This window comes from Microcebus murinus, chromosome 4 (assembly GCF_040939455.1).
Source record: "Microcebus murinus isolate Inina chromosome 4, M.murinus_Inina_mat1.0, whole genome shotgun sequence".
Taxonomy (NCBI): Eukaryota; Metazoa; Chordata; class Mammalia; order Primates; family Cheirogaleidae; genus Microcebus; species Microcebus murinus.
Window position 1 is genome coordinate 70,631,056 of NC_134107.1, and position 18,971 is coordinate 70,650,026.

The 18,971-nt window shown below is 32.5% G+C and overlaps 1 protein-coding gene across 2 annotated transcripts in view; it reads left to right on the forward strand.

Annotated features, from left to right (window-relative positions):
* Positions 1–18,971, forward strand: part of TMEM135 (transmembrane protein 135) — a 220,235-nt gene that overhangs the window by 25,240 nt on the left and 176,024 nt on the right. For both annotated transcript variants that reach the window (XM_012745158.2, XM_012745159.2), the window contains exon 4: positions 1,979–2,012. In XM_012745158.2, coding sequence (XP_012600612.1) covers positions 1,979–2,012 — 34 coding nt within the window. The remainder of the gene's footprint in view (positions 1–1,978; positions 2,013–18,971) is intronic.

Sequence of the window (18,971 nt, forward strand, 5' to 3'; positions counted from 1 at the left end):
GTGGAAAATTCTACAGATAAATACTTAACACAAACTTTGTTTCATGCACAAAATTATTAAAAATAATGTGTAAAATTATTTTCAACCTATCGTATAAGGTGTATTTGAGATATAAATTAATTTAACGTTTAGACCTTAGTCCTTTCCCTGTGATATCTCATTATGTATATGCAAATATTACAAAATCCAAAAATATGCAAAATCTGAAGCACTTGTGGACTCAAGCATTTTGGATAAGGGCGACTCAACCTGTGGCATCATACCTTAGTTTACTTTGTATTGAAATGTATTGTCATGCACTACCATGGAAAGTACAGAAATATTTTTATTTTGGGATTTGTAATTAATGATGTTTTTTCTTCATATGTAACCAGCTTTTGGCAAAAATAGGTATCATGTGAGAAGCATTTAACTTTTCTTTCTTTTCTGTATGTGTGACTCTTGAATGTTATCCTAATTTTTCTTTATATAAAATAAGTAATATTAGAATATCTTTGATTTAGAATTTGGTAAGGAATTGGTAAGATTGGTAATGATTAGTAAGGACAATTTCAATCCTTATGTAGAAATCATAGAAAAGAAGATATAAAAGAGACCTTATAAATCATTTTACCAGTGATTTTTAAATTTCTTTTTGGAGGAACAATAGGGTTCTATTGTTCTGCTGGAATGAATTAGGGTCTGCAAGGATGGAAATTGACTAGGGGGTAGGCACTGAGGGTCCTAGATCCTCTTTTGCTTTCTATCAGAGTAGGTCCAATGCTATATTTTATATGTTGGTAATACATGTACATTTTTTTCCTTTGAATAATTTTTGTGTTAAAAAAAGTATAAGTAGGTAACTAGTCTTGTTCTCTCATTTTATTGACAAAATTAGAGTCATCAAGAGTGCTAGAGAATTACAGTTAACTGGAACCCTAATTTCTTCACTTCAACACTATTCAGTTAAATCGTACTGCCTCCATGTGGCTTTGGGAATATTAAAAATCTTAGTAAGCTATTATAAATAATGACTTTTCAAGACTATATATATAAATCTGATGTCAAGATTTCATTTATAGTATTAATATTAAGACCTGGTATGATATTTAAATGAAAGTCATTTGATATTGGTATTTGTTTTATGTATGTAGTATTTTTTTGAACACTAAAAATGTTCATAATTGGAACCCAAATAAGTTTTTGTAATTTTCAGAGTTTGTTCTTTGAACTCTGCCTTTAAACTCTTAAAACATACTAAGACCTCTTTCCTAGAGAATAGGATGTGCTTCATTTATTTCTTTTATGCGGTATAAACTAAACTGATTAAGGGCAGAAAATGATTCTTATCTTTTTCTACCTGAATTCTCATTAAATAAGTTTGGTAAATATGCACCTTTTTGGTTAAGTGAGTATTTATAGAACAAACAAAATTTTGTTTGTCCTCTGGTATTAGAAAGTTTCCTTTGTACCTGACTTCTCACTTAATAATGAAATTAAAATTGATTAAGTATGATTTGTAATGATCAACTAATGAAATCAATAATTGTGTGTGAAACAAATGGAAAACCTGATTTTTTTTTTTTGCAGTTAACTTTTATTTGAGTTATTCTGGATTTAACTCTTTTGGCAAGATAAATTAGTTAAGATTATTTAAAAATTTTGTTTTCTCTAGCATAAAGATAGATGAGTAACAAATTATACTATTCTTTCTAATAACAACTAACAATAAGGCAATAATAATTAAAAATTTAATTAATGACCACTAAGCAGAATATTTAATGACTACTAAACAGTATGATTTACAGAATCTGTTTAGATCCAACTAGTATTAGGGCACTGAGAACTTAGTTCAGCACAATTTACTGTTTTCCCTAAGAAATCAGTATGTTTCTCAGCTCCTGATAATTCTTTTTATAGATTTCTAATAAATGATAAAGTGATTATTAAATCAAATTGAAGCTTAATCTTACCCCCTTTTTTTTTTAATTATTTGCAGGAGAGGGCTGCTCACAATTTATATGGCCAACTTGGTAAGTAATTCTTTTTTTTTTTTAAATCTTCGAGGTTTTTCCATGTATTTTATTTATTTTTTTAAATCACGTTTTCTTAAAAAGGAAAGCCACTTGAATTTGAGAATGATTTCTGTCACTGTTTTAAAGGATAGACTTACATGTTTAAAAGAGCCTTGATACCATCTGGTCCATTCCTGTCATACAGGACTGAATTTCACTTATTTTGCTGCCTCATGCTCATGACTCAGTCTTTTTTTCCTTAAGCTTGGATCTTCATCTTTGAAAGGCTGTATATTTGTGTCTATGTATTTGTCTCTCTACATGTTGAATTTTATACTCTGCTTCTGTTACCATTTCTTGTGGAAAAAGTGATTTAAGGATGGGTTTTTATGATATTTGTTCTTCTTGGACATTAAAACAACATTAGTATTATCTCTAAACACTAAGTACATTTAATAATATAATTAGCTAGGCTTCCAAATTTTTAAGTTTACAGAAATGAAGTTGATGTTATCTAGTTTGATATTCTTTAAAATAAATATAGAGTCAAGGTTATATAAATTTTATTGCCAAGTTTATATTTTAAAAACATTTACATTAAAAAATTCAACTAAGAAAACACTAATAATTCTTTACCTAAGGTTAGATTCTTGAATTCTGTAACAAGAAGATATATTTCTGAGTTATATTTAGCAATTCATTTATATTCAGTTATAAAATATTTAATTTTTTCTCGGTACTTATCATGTGTTACCTTGCTAGATGCTGGCAAGCAAGATAGAGGTAGCTTTTGCATTCATGTTTACTGTCTAATGGAGAAGTCACAAAAACATAATGTGTGAACAGGACTGAAAGATGAATTATTGGGTACTGCAGAAGCCATAATAGCAGCACCAAACTCTTCTGAGTGGGAGGAGTTGAGTCAGAGAAAAGTGGTTCTAACTCTTTTTGAGTCAGACCTCTTTGAGAATATGATGACAGATAGGGACATTCTTCACAGAAAACTCTCATATATGGAAAGATACTCAAGTTTTCATTACAATTTCAGAGGTTTCATTCACCACCAATTAAGAAAATCTAGGATATGCCATCAGGTGAGTTATTTTAAAACAGTGCAGAAAACTAGGTATTCTAAATATAATTTTAATGAAATGGAAATTTCAGGACAGCAGGAGAGCAGAGACTAGTTAAAGGATTTCTTTTTGTCTTTATTCTTCTCGAGAATTACTAGAATTTAAAATTCTGAGCTCCTAAATTGAGTCTGGCATGTAGTAGAGATCTGATAAATATTTGTTGAAGTAATAATAATCCTTCTGGGCATAGAATTGTAGGTCAACAATGATTTCAATATAAAAATCCTTTATCTTTATTCTCTGTAGACACTTCGGAATCTGTTGTCAGTCTGGTTTTACTTTTTACATAATCTCTTTTTTTCTCAATTGTTTTTAAAGATTTGCTTTTGACGAATTTATTTTTGGCATGCTGGGTTGACTAAGATATACACTTATTTATATTTAGTTTGATCAGGACTCATTTTGCTTCTTCAGTCTAAGGACTAATGGTTAGTTCTGGAATTAAATTATCCATTCTTTCTTTGAATCTTGCTTCTACCCAGTCTCTATATTCTGTTATTCTGGAACTTCTTTTAGATGTATGTTAAACCTTCTTATTTTCCTCTTTATGTTTTCTTAATTGCTCTCTAATATTTTTCTACTTTTTCATTTCTCTGTGCTGAATTCTGGTTATCTCATCAGATCTGTCTTCAAGTTAATTCCTGTTTTTAATGTGCTGCTTAACTTATCCATTAAAAATTCACTTTGAATGATGACATTTTAATTTTCAAAAGGTGATAAATATCAGATATAACTTAAAATCCAGAAAAATTACATTATATTCTTATTATATAATCATATCACATACCTACATAACACTTTTCCCCATCATTTATTGGTTATAAGCTCTTTATTCCTTCATATAATGACTCTATAATATCATTTTTGACAGAGAAGATTTTAAAAATATAATTTAATCTTTCCCCTTGCATTATTTAGCAAATGTTTTTTAAATTATTGGTATTTAGTTAAAACCATGTGACTTAATATACAAACTTACCACTTGTTTTGAATTCTGCTATAGGTGGTGATTCTCAAACATAGAAATTCTATAGTAAAACATTCTCTATAGTAAAATTTCCAATGGGAGAAAACCCTATAAAGTTATGGTTATTGATAATAATAATTATATTCAGTTCATTTTCTTTTTTTTAATTTTAGAGTATTACGAGGGTGCAAACGTTTTGGTTACATGTATTGCTTTTGTACAGTTTGAGCCATGTTGTAAGTGCCCTCATCACCCAGGTAGTGTGCATTGTACCCGTTAGGTGTGAATTTACCCCCCTCTTTCCCAAACCACTTGCTTGATTTCTGTTGAGTTTTACTTCCATCTGTGCACATATGTGTTGATCGATTAGTTCCAGTTTAATAGTGAGTACGTGTGGTGTTTGTTTTTCCATCCTTGTGATACTTTACTTAGAAGAATGGTCTCCAGTTCCATCTAGAGTGTTAAAAAGAGCATTAGCTCCCCATTTTTTTCATAGCTGAGTAGTATTCCATGTATACCATACCACATTTTATTTTATTAATCCACTCATGTATTGATGGTACTTGGGTTGTTTCCACATCTCTGCGATTGTGAATTGTGCTGCAATAAACATTCTAGTGCAAGTGTCATTTTTTATAAAATGATTTTTTTTCCTTTGGTAAATGGCTAATGGTGGGATTGCTGGATGAAATGGTAGGTCTACTTTTAGTTCTTTGAGGTATCTCCATGCTGCTTTCCATAGAGGTTGTACTGGTTTGTAGTCCCACCAATAGTGTATAAGTGTTCCTTTCGCTACACTTCATTTTCTTACAGGACAGAAATTTCATTTTGACTAGGCTTTGATAAGAATCAAATCTTCTGGTTACTACTCTACGTACCTGATGATTAGTAGAACTTTTGACAATCTATCTTCTGGTTTTGTGCATTTCAAATCATATTTCTTTTTTATTACCCATATATTTTCAGGGCTTGCCATCCTAGTACATGATCATATGTCAGTATGGCATCCAGTTCTTTACCTTTGTGTCATGACAGAGTAAGTTGGCACAGTGGATGGTAGAGTATTCTTGGAAGCCACTCTTAATGAGCCACTGACAATCAATTTTCTAAACCCAGAAGCACCTGGAAAGTAAATTAATGAATATATCTTGCTAAATCCAAAGTTAGTATATCTTGCTAAATTTAACTCAGTTGATCCCAAAGTGCCTGTGGATTTCAAAATGCCTATGGCTATCCCAATGCTTTTATCACAAGGGGAAGTGTAATAGAAATTGGAACATAAAGTAATAGTGCTCGTAATGATCTATGGTTAAATACTTTTTGCAAATTTTACCAAAATGTTAACTTTGTGAAGAAATTGTATAAGGTTCTTCTCAAGGCTTTGAAGGAGTTTCTCTGTGAAAATGTGGGTCTGTATACTTATCTGGCCTTATTTTTTGCCACTCTCTCCTTCCTCCTTCTCCACTTCAGCCACCCTGTCCCCTCTGGTGTTCAGTGAGCATGATAAGCATGCTTCCTCTTCAGGACCTTGGTATGTGCCATTCTTTCTGTTTTGAGCTTTTACTTCCAGATGTCTGTATGTCTTGCTCTTTCACTTCATTGAAACTCTACTGAAATGTCACTGTTGTGAGGCTTTCCATATCTATACCACATAAAATAACAGTCACCCTTCATGTTACCCATACCCTTGCAGTCTCTAACCCATATATCTTTTTTTTTCATGGTACTTATCAATATCTGACATATATCTTCTTTGCTTATTATTTTACTGTCTTTCTACCTTGGAATTTATGCTCCATGAGTGTAGGGTTTTTGTCTGTTTTATATATTGCTGTATCACACCTGGAACAGTGCCTGACATGTATTGTGTGCCATAATTTGTTAAATGAATCATAGATGAATGTGTTTATTCATTGAATACATTAAAGAGAAGGATTTATAGAAGAGATACCAAATTATATCTAGATGTTTGTTTAAAAGCTTGTTTTAAATATTATTTACCTTACTTTACAAGTAAAACTTTGCTTTATTTGGCTGCGTTAGTATTATATTTTTGACTAAAAGAACACAAAAATAGAAAGTTGATGGTTGTGGGACTTAAAGTATATGACTTAATTTGAACTGAGTGTGGACACTCTTATTTTGTCATCTTATGGTAGTGTACTCAGAATCCAGAGAAATAAATAACTGGGGGAAATTGTCTAATTTAAAGCCATAAACTTATGTTATTAAGTGATAACAAATGCTACAACAGGAAAAAAGTTTAAAACAATTGATAAGTCTTGGTTATATATTATCTATATTACCTAACAATGTGTTATTGTATATATCATTAGTTTATTCCTTTGCATTGCTGAGTAGTATTAATGGTATAAATGTACCCATTGAAGGACATCTGGCTTGGTTATAGTTTTTAGCTTTTATGAATAAAGCTGCTATAAATATTCATGTGCAGCTTTTTGTGTGAGTATGAGTTTTCATTTGTTTGGGATAAATGCCCAGTAGTTCAGTTGCTGGGTTATATGATGGTTACATGTTTAGTTTTTAAAGAAGCTGACAAATTGTGTTCCTGAGTAATGGCTGTACCATTTTGTTTATCTAAGTGTTCCCAATCTAGAATAAACCTTTGACTCTTTAGTTCTTTAAAATACAAAGCTGTTTTTTCAGAAGGGGAGTACATTTGTCTGTTAAGTAAGTTTGTAATTTTTGTGTTCAGATTAATAAATTTGAGCACTAGAAAAGTTTCTGGAATAATGCAAAATATGAACTGGTCTTTTTTGCCAACCAGTTATAAAGGGTCTGTAATTTAAAAATTTAATGAGCTTAGAGACTTTAGACACAGATTGTGGCTATGTCTAAGGGAAAGTGAATTTGTATATGATTATTATATATTCTATCAAAGGTCCTCAAACTTTTTAAGTAGGGGGCCAGTTTACTGTCCCTCAGACTGTTGGACGGCCGTTGGAGAATGCGGTGCATATTCCACACATGTGCACTGTGGGGCTGGGACGAGTCGGCTGCTAAGCAGGACAGGCAGCAGAGGCAAAAACACCCTGCGGGCCGGATAAATGTCCTTGGCGTAATTTGAGGACACTTATCTAGATACTAGTGATAATCTAATAGGCTTCATTTCCCTTTATCTAAACAGCCATTTATTTATACTATTACTGTATAACTATTACTACACTAAGGGAGTGCTTGGTTCTAAATAGGTAGGAATTTAAACATTTTCAGAGAGAACTGAATTTAATCTAAAAAAAAGTAAGTGTTCTATAACTTGATTATATTCCTTATGAGATTGAATTGAAATTGTTGGCTCATAACATCCAACAACGAAATTTCTTAGTGTTGGGAGCTTTGATTTAAACAAAATATTTATTGTATTTTGGTATGTGTTTCTGATTTGGAAAGTACAGAAAAAGAAGATAGTAAAAATCACCCTTGTACGTTTTATCATTTATTTATTTTTTATTCCTCTCCTCTTCCAATGTACATACATAAATACACAAACCTAGATACACATACACATTACATGTTAGGCACTTATTTTTTAAAAAATTGGGAGCATATTATTTTGTGACATACTTCTTTATTATCTCATATAGTTTTTATTGCTCATCATATTAAATAATCATTTTGGGAGGGTTTACTCCTACTTTTTCACTTTTTTTTTTTTTTTTGAGACAGAGTCTCGCTTTGTTGTCCAGGCTAGAGTGAGTGCCGTGGCGTCAGCCTAGCTCACAGCAACCTCAAACTCCTGGGCTCGAGTGATCCTTCTGCCTCAGCCTCCCGAGTAGCTGGGACTACAGGCATGCGCCACCATGCCCGGCTAATTTTTTTTTTATATATATATATCAGTTGGCCAATTGATTTCTTTCTATTTATAGTAGAGACGGGGTCTCGCTCTTGCTCAGGCTGGTTTTGAACTCCTGACCTCGAGCAATCCGCCCGCCTCGGCCTCCCAAGAGCTAGGATTACAGGCGTGAGCCACAGCGCCCGGCCCACTTTTTCACTTTTTAATTATATCTTCATTACAATAGGTTGGTTTTACACATATACACAGTTATACAGCCCACTCAAATTGTTGGGAGAGAATGAAATAATTATTTGATCAGTAATAATATCATTTTGTTAGTTTTGGCTGTGGCGATTACTCATTCCTTAATTATTTTGACAGGGAAGTTTCAAAGACATTGCCATGTCTTTGAATGAATACATGATAGATGAATGTATAGAACTAGTTCTATAGTATCTTTATCATCTTTGTCTTTATTTTCATCAATGAACATTTATTAAGTACAAAGCACTATGTTAGGTATTGGGACACAAAGTAAGCCATTATTCTATACTTACACTTAATTTATTAATTTAGTTGAGGGAACAAGGTATATCTAAATGTGGATTTTAAATGAATAGATAATTAACAACACAAGATAATGTATTCATGACAAATACGTAATTACACACCAGTCTTTAGAACTTTAAGAAGGCAGTTAGCTTTGAGCTGGGGCAACTGGGGAAGATTCATGGGACTTGAACCTTAGAGAAAGGAGAAGACTTAGAGGCAGTGACATCTTAGAGACGTGTCATTGATGACCTCAGGACAAAATTCTTGCCTTTCTAAACTGCCAAGGTTTACAAAAAAAAATGATAAGAGACATTTATTGAGCATCTACTGTGTGTTAGACACTGTAAGTGAAATTGGGCTTATCAAAATAAATAAGATATAGTTCCTGTTTCCAAGGACCTCCTACTTTACTGGAGGAGAAAAATTTATAAGCCAGTGAAAGTATACCTCATCTCTGTTTTTTAGTTTTAATAGTTATCTCAAAACAAGTGCTTGTACTATGTGATTGTAAATGTAAATTTTGCTAGTTGTGTTTATGTTGGGTTTGTGGGGAGCAGGTGAAGAACTGTATACTCTTAAATAAGGGGACATACCTGTTATGCTTTCTTTTTTATGAAAAGAACTTCCCTTTGGCTCTCTTATAGTTATTTTTATTACTCATGATATCTGCCAGTTAAGGCCTGATAAATTACAGTTAGACTAGTAGTTTATAGCCTTAATGATTAACTAGAATTTTTAAAAAATACAAACTAAAGGCAATAGAACTAATATCCATCTGAAAATGTTTTCTTGTCATATCTTAGTGAACGTGTTATAGAGGGAAAAGTGTATAATTTTTAAAATAGTATAGTTTTCTAGATTTTTTTTAAATTGACAGTGAATTAGATGTTAAAGGGCAAAATGAATAAAAGGCATATAGAAAAGGTATAGAATAAAAAATTAAATATATTCTCTGGCTTCTGCCCAAGATATGGCTATAAACTTATGGAAAAATTTTCCTGGGGCTAATATGTCAGAACCAATTACCCACAAGAACACTTGCTGTTAGGATTCAATTTTGCAATAGTATATTTTAAAAGAGAACACATAAGCAAAATTTGCATTTACTGATTTCCCTTTATTATGTTGGTTGTGACAATTACTAAGTATTCCAGTCTTAATCAGCATATGCTAACAGTTATTTAAGATGTGATGTCACGTGTAATTTGTTCCTTTATGTTTAGTTTAATTATAAGAAAAATAATTTAAGACACTTAAAAATTCTTGTGCATAAGTCATTTTGAAAACTTCTCTCTGTGAATTCATTTACACCACTAAACATTTAACAGTGTGTGTATTTTAAAATTGTAAGCATATACCTAGTGGGCTTGTCTCTAGCATTTGTTTTTTAATGTTAGACATGCGATGTCTTTGATTAAAACATCTGTATTTGATTTTTCAAACATAAGGTTTGAAAATGTTGATTCATATGTTTTCTTATAAGGCCACTTCAATTTAATTGGATTTAGCAGGTATTTATTATATGTATCAGTGCTGTGCTGGGGATGTGAGGATACAAAAGAAATACAAAACGAATTGTAAACTAGTTGGAGAAATTGGACAGATGAACCCCAAAGAAATAAAATGAGAGTATTAAATTAAAAAGAAAACAATTATAAACACTCTCAAATTGCTTCCTTAAGCGTTCTCTGTGTAGCAAATGGCATCAATCATCCATCCATTTGCTCAGGCCAGAAACCTAGGAATTTTAATTCTTTTCTTTTCCTTTATATTCCTAGTCCAATCCATCTGGAAATTTTATTTTGCTTCTGAAATATATTCTGGATCTTACAGTATCCTCCACTTCCACAGTTGTAACCATAGTCTAGGCCCTAACATCTCTTACCTAAGTTATCTTAGTAGCCTACCTGGTCTACATCTTGCCACTCTCGTCTCTCTGTAGTCTGTCTTCCACATAATAGTCGAGACATTACAAATACAAATTAGAGCATGTTGATCCTCTGCTTATGAATCATAAAAGCCTTCTTTTTTTTTGCTGCAACCCAAATAAAATCAAATGCCTTACTGTGGCTCACAAGGCTCTTTATGATAACCTATATCTCTCTGACCTCATTCTTTTCATTTATTATGCTGGCCTTCTGTCTGTCTGTTGAACATTCAAAGTCCATTATTTCTTTACAGCCTTAGCACTTGCTTTTCTTTTTGCTTAGAAATGTTTTTCTCTAGATTTTTCTAGGTTCTTCTCCTTATTTACTTCTTCTTCTTCTTCTTTTTTTTTTTTTTTGAGACAGAGTCTGGCTTTGTTGCCCAGGCTAGAGTGAGTGCCATGGCGTCAGCCTAGCTCACAGCAACCTCAAACTCCTGGGCTCAAGCAATCCTCCTGCCTCAGCCTCCAGCTGGGACTACAGGCATGCGCCACCATGCCCGGGTAATTTTTTCTATATATTTTGATTGGCCAATTAATTTCTTTCTATTTATAGTAGAGACAGGGTCTCACTCTTGCTCAGGCTTATTTCGAACTCCTAACCTCGAGCAATCTGCCCGCCTTGGCCTCCCAGAGTGCTAGGATTGCAAGCGTGAGCCACCGTGCCTGGCCATCCTTATTTACTTCTTAGTCCAGTGCTAAGAGAGCCCTTCTTTACTATTGTAAAAAAGTTTTCCCTCCCTTCTCTACTCTCTTAACTCATAATCTTAAATTGTTTTTCTTCTCTCACAATATGTAAGCTGTTTATAGGTAAGAACTCTGGCTTGCTCATTGACATGTCCCTAGTACCTACAAATAGTGCTTAGACTATAATATATTTTCAGTAAATACTTATTGAATGGATATAGCTTGGGAACAAATGGCTAAGATTAGAGAAAATGATCACTTTCTTGTAACTTGTCAACTCTAATACTAATTCTTCTTCCCCCCCTCCTTTCCATTAGCCCCAAGGCCCAACGTCCTTTAAGCCAACAAAAATGACCTGCTTTTTGTCCCCACAGGAAGGTAAACAAATGAGTAAGTGGACCTGACCTCAGCTGAATTCCTAAACTAGTACGTTCCTTCCTTGGAAGCTTTCTTAGAACTACCAGAATTAGGGAAGCTATTCCCCTGTCTGTTCTTAGTTTGATTCTTTTAATCACATTGAGAAATGTAAGTTTTGAATGTAAGTTTTCAATATAACATTAAGTAATGTGGAGCTCTTATCTGCACTTTGTAGATGGTGAGATACTTTGCTATCCAAGGTGAATTGGTTCTTTAAAGTTGCTGTGGCTTGCTTGATCACAAAGGCAGACATAGAGAGGGTTTATTTTAGAGACTATTGCTAAGCTTGTGAGCATGAAAAGGGGACTTATTAGAAACCATTAAATAATTTCCTTAAATTGAGTGTTAGTGATGACATTCTCTTTCTTCCTTCGTGGCTATTTCTATGATGATAGTCACAACTTTTTTTTTTTTTTTTAAATCATAGATATGTAAAAAGGAAACAAACTTAACTTTTAGAGAGAGACTTCTCACAAGAATTTTATAAGCATTAAATGACCTAGTCTCTTACTGTAAATTGGTATAATCCATCTTCTGGAAAAGAGACCCAGAGAGCCTTGCAGTAACTTGTCAAAGAAGACTGGCACAGTTTGTTGATCTCATTTATTACCAGGAGTGACAAGACTTGTAAATGATGTTAAAGAGCCCTTGACAATGAGGGATTTTCCAGAGAATCTCTTCTAACTAAGATCAGGCTTAAAGACATTGAATAAAGTGTCTTTTTTATTTTCAACTTTGAAGAGCTAGGCCCTGAAGGGCTCTGTATTTTTCTTTACAATTTCTCCTTTGTATTCTAAATTGGGTGAAGAATATAAGACTATACTTTAAGGAACTGGTTCGGAAACTTGATCTTTATCAGAAGCACTGGGGTAGCTTTTAAACACACACATAGATTCTCAGACCAAACCCCAGATCTAGTGAATCAGAATCCTGATTCTGGGACTCAAAAATATTAATATGTCTCTCCCTCCTTCTCTCCCTCTCTCAGTCTCTCTTCTAAGTCATTCTAAGCAATTCTGGTGGATATTTTCCACTTGCTGTTTGAGAATTACTGCTTTAAGAGAATTGTCTTGAAACATTATTTGGGAAGAAAGCGAATCAGTTTGGTGGTCATTAAAATGGAGACAGTTGCTGTTAAAGGGATTCCCTGTGGGATTTTTTTAAGGAACTTTATTGAGAGATTTAAGACCAGTATATAATATTTTAAAATAAACTATGAAGTCACATTCTATGTTTTTTCTGAAGTAGAACTTTAGATTTACCTTGTCTTGTTAGGTTCTATTTTTACATTTCTCCAATAACCAATAATTGTATAGGGTGAAAACTAGTAATTTAATTCTGTTTTATTTATTATTTTTGAACATGAGGTTTTATGAGCACATGGCAATACTATCATCACTGGTGCATGTAAAACTCCCTCTTATTTTCTTTTATTAGGTATTTTAATACTATGTTTTCAAAATATATGCATATTGTTATATTTACGTTGAACTTGACACCATGTTTTCAAGACCTATGTGTGTTGTTTTATATACTTCCAATGCATTACTTCTGATGGCTGCATAGTGTGCCAGAATATCCACCCCTTCTATAAGCTTTATAATAGCTTTATTGAGATACAATTCATATAACATAAAATTTACCATTTTAAAGTTTATAATCCAGTGGTTTTTAGTATATTCAGAGGTGTGTGACCTTCACCACTACCTAATTTTAGAATATTTCATCCACTACATTTTACTTGTCCATTTTTTCAGCAAGGGATCTCCAAATTACGTCCAATTCCATAATATCGCAAACAATGCTATGGTAAACATCTTTTGTACATGACTGTTTTCTGAATTTCTCTGGGTGTACATGAATAAAGACTAGTGCTTTTTCTAGGCTACTGTATCCTATCTAAATGTTATTGATTAATAACCTTTTAGAACTTGAGACTTTTTATATGGACATCAAGAAACAATCCTGAAATGTGGCAACAGTTGTAGTATAGAACAGGATTGTTTCATGTACGATTTTTAATTAGGTTGTATCTGGAAATCTGGAATGTAATGGCAGTGTTGTTAGAAATTTAGCACTACTGCGACAGCCTCAGGCAGCAGCATGGGACATTAATTCAAAATACTTCTCTGTTAAATCATTTTATGCCACTTTGGCCTGGAAGGTAAACATTACTTGTACTTCTAGGAATTAAATTATTCAAGTATGTTGTATGTTTAAGCCCAAAAGAAAAATAACTTAATTTATATTCATTTAGACAACTTTTAATATTTGAGTCCTAAAAAAATATTCTTTTACTATGTTACTGTATTTTGTAGCTCCTTGGTCAGCTAATCATATTTTTATGATTTTTATATGTTTCTTCTGTTTTGATATCTATAACCATGATTTAACATAATATTTGGTAACTTTTTAAAACCAGAAGGAAAGAACTATGTCTTTCTTTTGTAATATCTGTTGAGCTCGTTCCTATTGAAGAACACAAAATTTAATTGTAAAGTTAAATATCATCTTTATAATCTTGTATGTAAAATTATTATAATACTAAAATCACCCATAAGGAAAATTTAAAGTAAGTGGTGAAGACGTTTACTAATTTAGAGGCTTAAATACTTTAATTTTAAAATAATATTATATGTTAAATTTTTTCAGGGAAAGGGTATAAGGCTGATTCCTAGCATGATGTAGGTTCTCATTTGTTAAATTATATGGTTGAAGGGCATGTGATAAGTAAGTTTTTTTCCATCAGTAATACCTTGTACCGTTTAGTGATACCTCTTAGCAGACTTTCATGAAGACAACATGAGTTTAAGTTAACACTTAATTGTACTGCTTATCTGAAATGATTGTTTAAGAAATTATGTCTACATGTATCCTATAATGTATAGATTCTGGAATATTTTGCACTCTGGCATAAGATAAACTGTAATTGGTTTAATAAAGTAAGCTGCACGATGAAGAAATTTCAGAGATATAATTGAGTTTAATGTGTAGGAGAAAAATAGTTTATTTACAATACGTCTCTAAGGCATGCCCTTTACACTTTCAATAGTAATTAGCAAATCAAAGATAAAAGAAAAGTCATGGCCCAGTTTATGAGTGCCATTTGATGAAAGATAGTTCACTTTGTAATTTTTATTTTTGCTAAAAAGCTGCAGGAGTCAGGCAAGGATTACTTTTCCTGAAAGTTGATCTTGTATTTGTGAAGAACTATTTATTTAAAGAAAAATTAAAACAAAAAATAAAGTGAAAAGGAAAGAGAGACTTATTTTCGCTAAAATGTACTTTGATGACATGGGCCTGAATCTTTCAGATCTGGTAATTATTATATTACCTCTGCAGTTATTTTCATTGTTTGATGATTAACAGAAATGACAGTTTAATAAAGATATTTTAAAGATTTGACTCTATTTCATAAAATTAAGTACTTGTCACAGGATTTGGTTTATTATATTAGTTAATATTAAGTTGCCTTTCTGTCTCTGAAAGTGAGGCAGCAACCTCTTAAAGGTTAAGAGATAGAAAATGTGGAAGAGTGGGAAAGCAAACTGGTATGGAATCTAGAGACCTAAATTCTGGTATCAATTTGCACACCAATTTCACACCAATGTCCATGTCATTTGATTACTTGGCTCCTGATTTGCTAGTCTGGTAAGCCTGAGATCTTTTCAGTACTTTTCAGTACTACTTCACTACTTTGTTTTTGTCACCAAGAAAGATTTGCCAGCCACTGCCTCTTACTGGTTGTATGATGATCTTGGTCAAACCATTTTACTTTTATGCCTCTGTTTTCTCATCTGTGAGAGGGGATCATAATAGTACCTCCCTTATATAATAATATTGTGAAAATCAAATAATATATATAAAAGACTTACTAGTACATTGGAAGATCTCAATTGATGTTTGGTTTTATTATTGCTGTTGTCATTATTGTTGTGAGTATGATTATGATCATGTCTGTGAAATCTTCATAGCATGAAAAAGTTTATCTGTGTTTTCAGGAAAGGTATACTTTAGGCAAGTTTACATATTATGAAGGCAGAAAGTTTCCTTTGGTTTAGAACTAAATCTTCTCACTTTAATATGGTTTTATGATATCTGGATGGATTCAACTAAATTTATATATCTAAAAAGAATTTCTTTTAACTCTCCCACTCTTATATGAACCCCTGCCCCTACCCTTGAAGTACATAAAGTAATTATTAGAACAGTTGATGGTTTATTTTTCTATGGTTTTATGAATTAGAAATTGCTTTATGGTTATGCATAATATTGTATAGCAAGTTATACTTACTATCTTTCCTCTAAGCAGTTCAAATATTTTATAGATGTAACTATATAATTTAACATTTAACATGTAGATACTGTTTTAATTATCTGTATTTTACTGAGGAGAAACATGAAAGATAGAGGAATTGAGAATATTTGTAATGTCTGAGGGATTTGGAAATTGGTGCTAAAATATTTTTGATCACTGAGGAAATTCTTTCTCTTATGCTATGGATATTATAAAAATTCTTAAAGTAATTTGGTCAGAAATGATGATTATGATTGAAGTTCTCTGCTTTTATGCAAGAAAACCAGTAAAGAAAACATGAAAATATGATAATTTGGCATCAAAGACTACTAATATATGGATCAAAACTATTGATGATAAGGTGTGATTAGGTTAGTCTGCATCTGAAATAAAATTTGTAATACAGAGATGGTGTCATTTGGAAACAAGCTGTCTCTTAAAAAGAGAAAGAAAAATTTCAAGGATCTTCAAGATGGCAGACTGGTCACATTCATTTACTACTTCTGTCTTTCCCCCCAATCTTAATGAAATGATAGGAAACATGTACAAAAAGGAATAAGTCTGTAAAAATATTGGAAGAGACTAGATATTTTGATGAATATGTAGAAGCTGGAATCCTAATAACTAAAATCCTAATAACTAAAAATCGTTAGAGGAATAAGGCACAATTTAGCAGTCACAGATGAACGGTTGGAACCATCCTTCTTTTTAGAGCTCTGGGGAGATCTGAAGCTGGGAGCTTGGTAAAGTAAAAGAGTCAACAGGAGTCATGAATTAATGGGTTGTATCTGGAGGAGTGGAGTCATTCCCCCTATGTAATGGGTGGAGAGGAATTGGGTGGTACAGGGTAACTTTGGCCAAAAGTAAAATTTATTAAAGGGTTTTAAGCATTCGGGAAGCTCCTATATGGCTTGCTTACCTGCTTTTGCTAATTTCATTAAAATGAGGTCTGCCAGTCATTATTCCTAGTGTATATATATAACTTACAGTTTGTCCTCCATTCAGAGGAAAGTGGTGTTGGATAAACAACCTCAGAACCATAGTGGACATTTCTGTGGTTGTATTTCTGAGTGGGTGTTTCCCTAGTTTTTCATTCCTAAATATGAATAGACAACCAAGTATTACCAGGCTTTTGAATAAAAAGGAACAGCACAAAATAGAAGGCTCATTCTGAATAAACATTTGGTCTTGGTGAAAACAGGTAATTCAGGAATAGGAGCAAACCTGCAAAAAATATCCAATTTTTTCAGAGAATTTTGAGGCACTGTGGCAATTACAAATCAAGAGTAGATTGCTTTGGAAAAGAAGCATTTAGAGAAATAAAAGATGTTCTTAGAAATAAAAAATATGGTTGGTTAAAAAAACTATAAAAACAAAAGGGTAAAAGATAAAGCAGAAGTTATTACACAGTAAATGGAGAAAGAAGCTAAAGATGCGAAATACTAAAATTAACAGATGTGGTAGAGTGTCCTAATTGGAAATTCTAAAAAGAGAAAATAAGATGGGAGGGAAACAGATAGTAGGAACAACTTTCTTAAGCTGAAGAAAGCCATTAGTTTTCACAGTGAAAGAACTCATTAAGTGTTGAGCCAGATGAGTGAAAAAAGACTATCTGTCATATTCAGGTGGAATTTTTCCAGAGGAAAAAAACCCAGGTGATCCACAGTGGAGGTAGAATCGAATTGGCATCAGCAATCCTAAAACCAAGAGACAGTAGTGAAATACCTTCACAGTTCTAAAGGAAAATGATTTTTTTTAATTAAAATTTTTTTTTATTTTTTTTAATTTTTAAAGACAGGGTCCTTCTGTCACCTGGGCTAAAGTACAGTGGCATGATCATAGATCACAGCCTCAAACTCTTTGACTTTTTGATCCTCCTGCCTCAGCCTTCTGAGTAGCTGAGACTATAGGCACATGCCAGCACGATTGGCTAATTTTTTATTTTTTGTAGAGATGAGGTCTTGCTATATTGCACAGACTGGTCTAGGAATCCTAGCCTAAAGTGATCCTCCTGCTTCAGCCTCCCAAAGTGCTAGGATTACAGGAGTGAGCCACCACACCTGGCTAGGAAAATGATTTTGAAACTAGAATTTTATATCCAACCAGACTGAATCTGAATCAAATGAAGGCAAAATAAAGACATTTTCAGCCACTTGAGGACTCAGAGTTTACCTTTTATCTAGTCTTTCTTGAAAGAAAATTATTTGAGAATGTACTGCAGCAAAATGAAAAGGAATCCAATAAAGAGAAAAGTAACAGATCCTAGAAGCAGTGAAACCAACCCAAGAATGTGACAAAAAGAATTTCAAGATATTAGCTGTTTAGCAGATCTTGAAAGGAGTTGGTCTAAGTTTAAATAGGAAGTCAGGGGCTCCAAGACGAATGTGGATTTCATTTAAAAATATGTGATTTAAGAAGTGGAAAACTCAGTAATCTAATAAAAGCATGTTCTTTCCAACAACGATAAAAGAGAAAATCAATTAGAAGGTCTATGAAAAATAAAAAGGTGTACGGGAAAGTAATAGTCCAAAGAAGAAACTGATGGAGAATTGACCTTGATATTTGCAACATACTCTGTAGAGCTGTACAGAATTCCTGACATTACATTGGCGTCCAATTCTGTAAGTCCCGACACAGTAACTGATACTGAACTTTCTATATTTAGTACTTTAAACATTTATTAGTTTTTAAGTTTTGCACCAATCAATAGAAACATTTCAGGATACTAAATTGTATTTCTAGAACAGACTATAAGTACAAACCATGACAATATAACAAATAACTATATCTGATAAAAGTTGGGAAGTATTAAAAGAAGAGGGGAAGGTGAGTGATGAAAATTTAGGTATAATGATATACTTTTACATACAAGAGAGTAATGACTGAAATTGATAGATTAAGAAATAGGAGGTGAAATATATTACTTAACATTATAAAAAACCAGCAGAATGAAAAATGATGTAAACAGGAAGAACTGGAAGGGTTGGTGCCAGGGTAGTTTGGAGGTATCATAAAGGGAATAAATTCCTTTTTCAAGTTGATGAATCAGGAAATAAATGTATAAGCATTCGTTTAGATTTATGATAACCCAGCTACATAACTAAAATTATTAGTAGTTAAAGAAAGCTTTGGGTTGCCAATTGAACAAGGAGCTAGAAATATTTACTTTTATTTCCCCTTTTGTCTCTTATTTTTTATTTTATT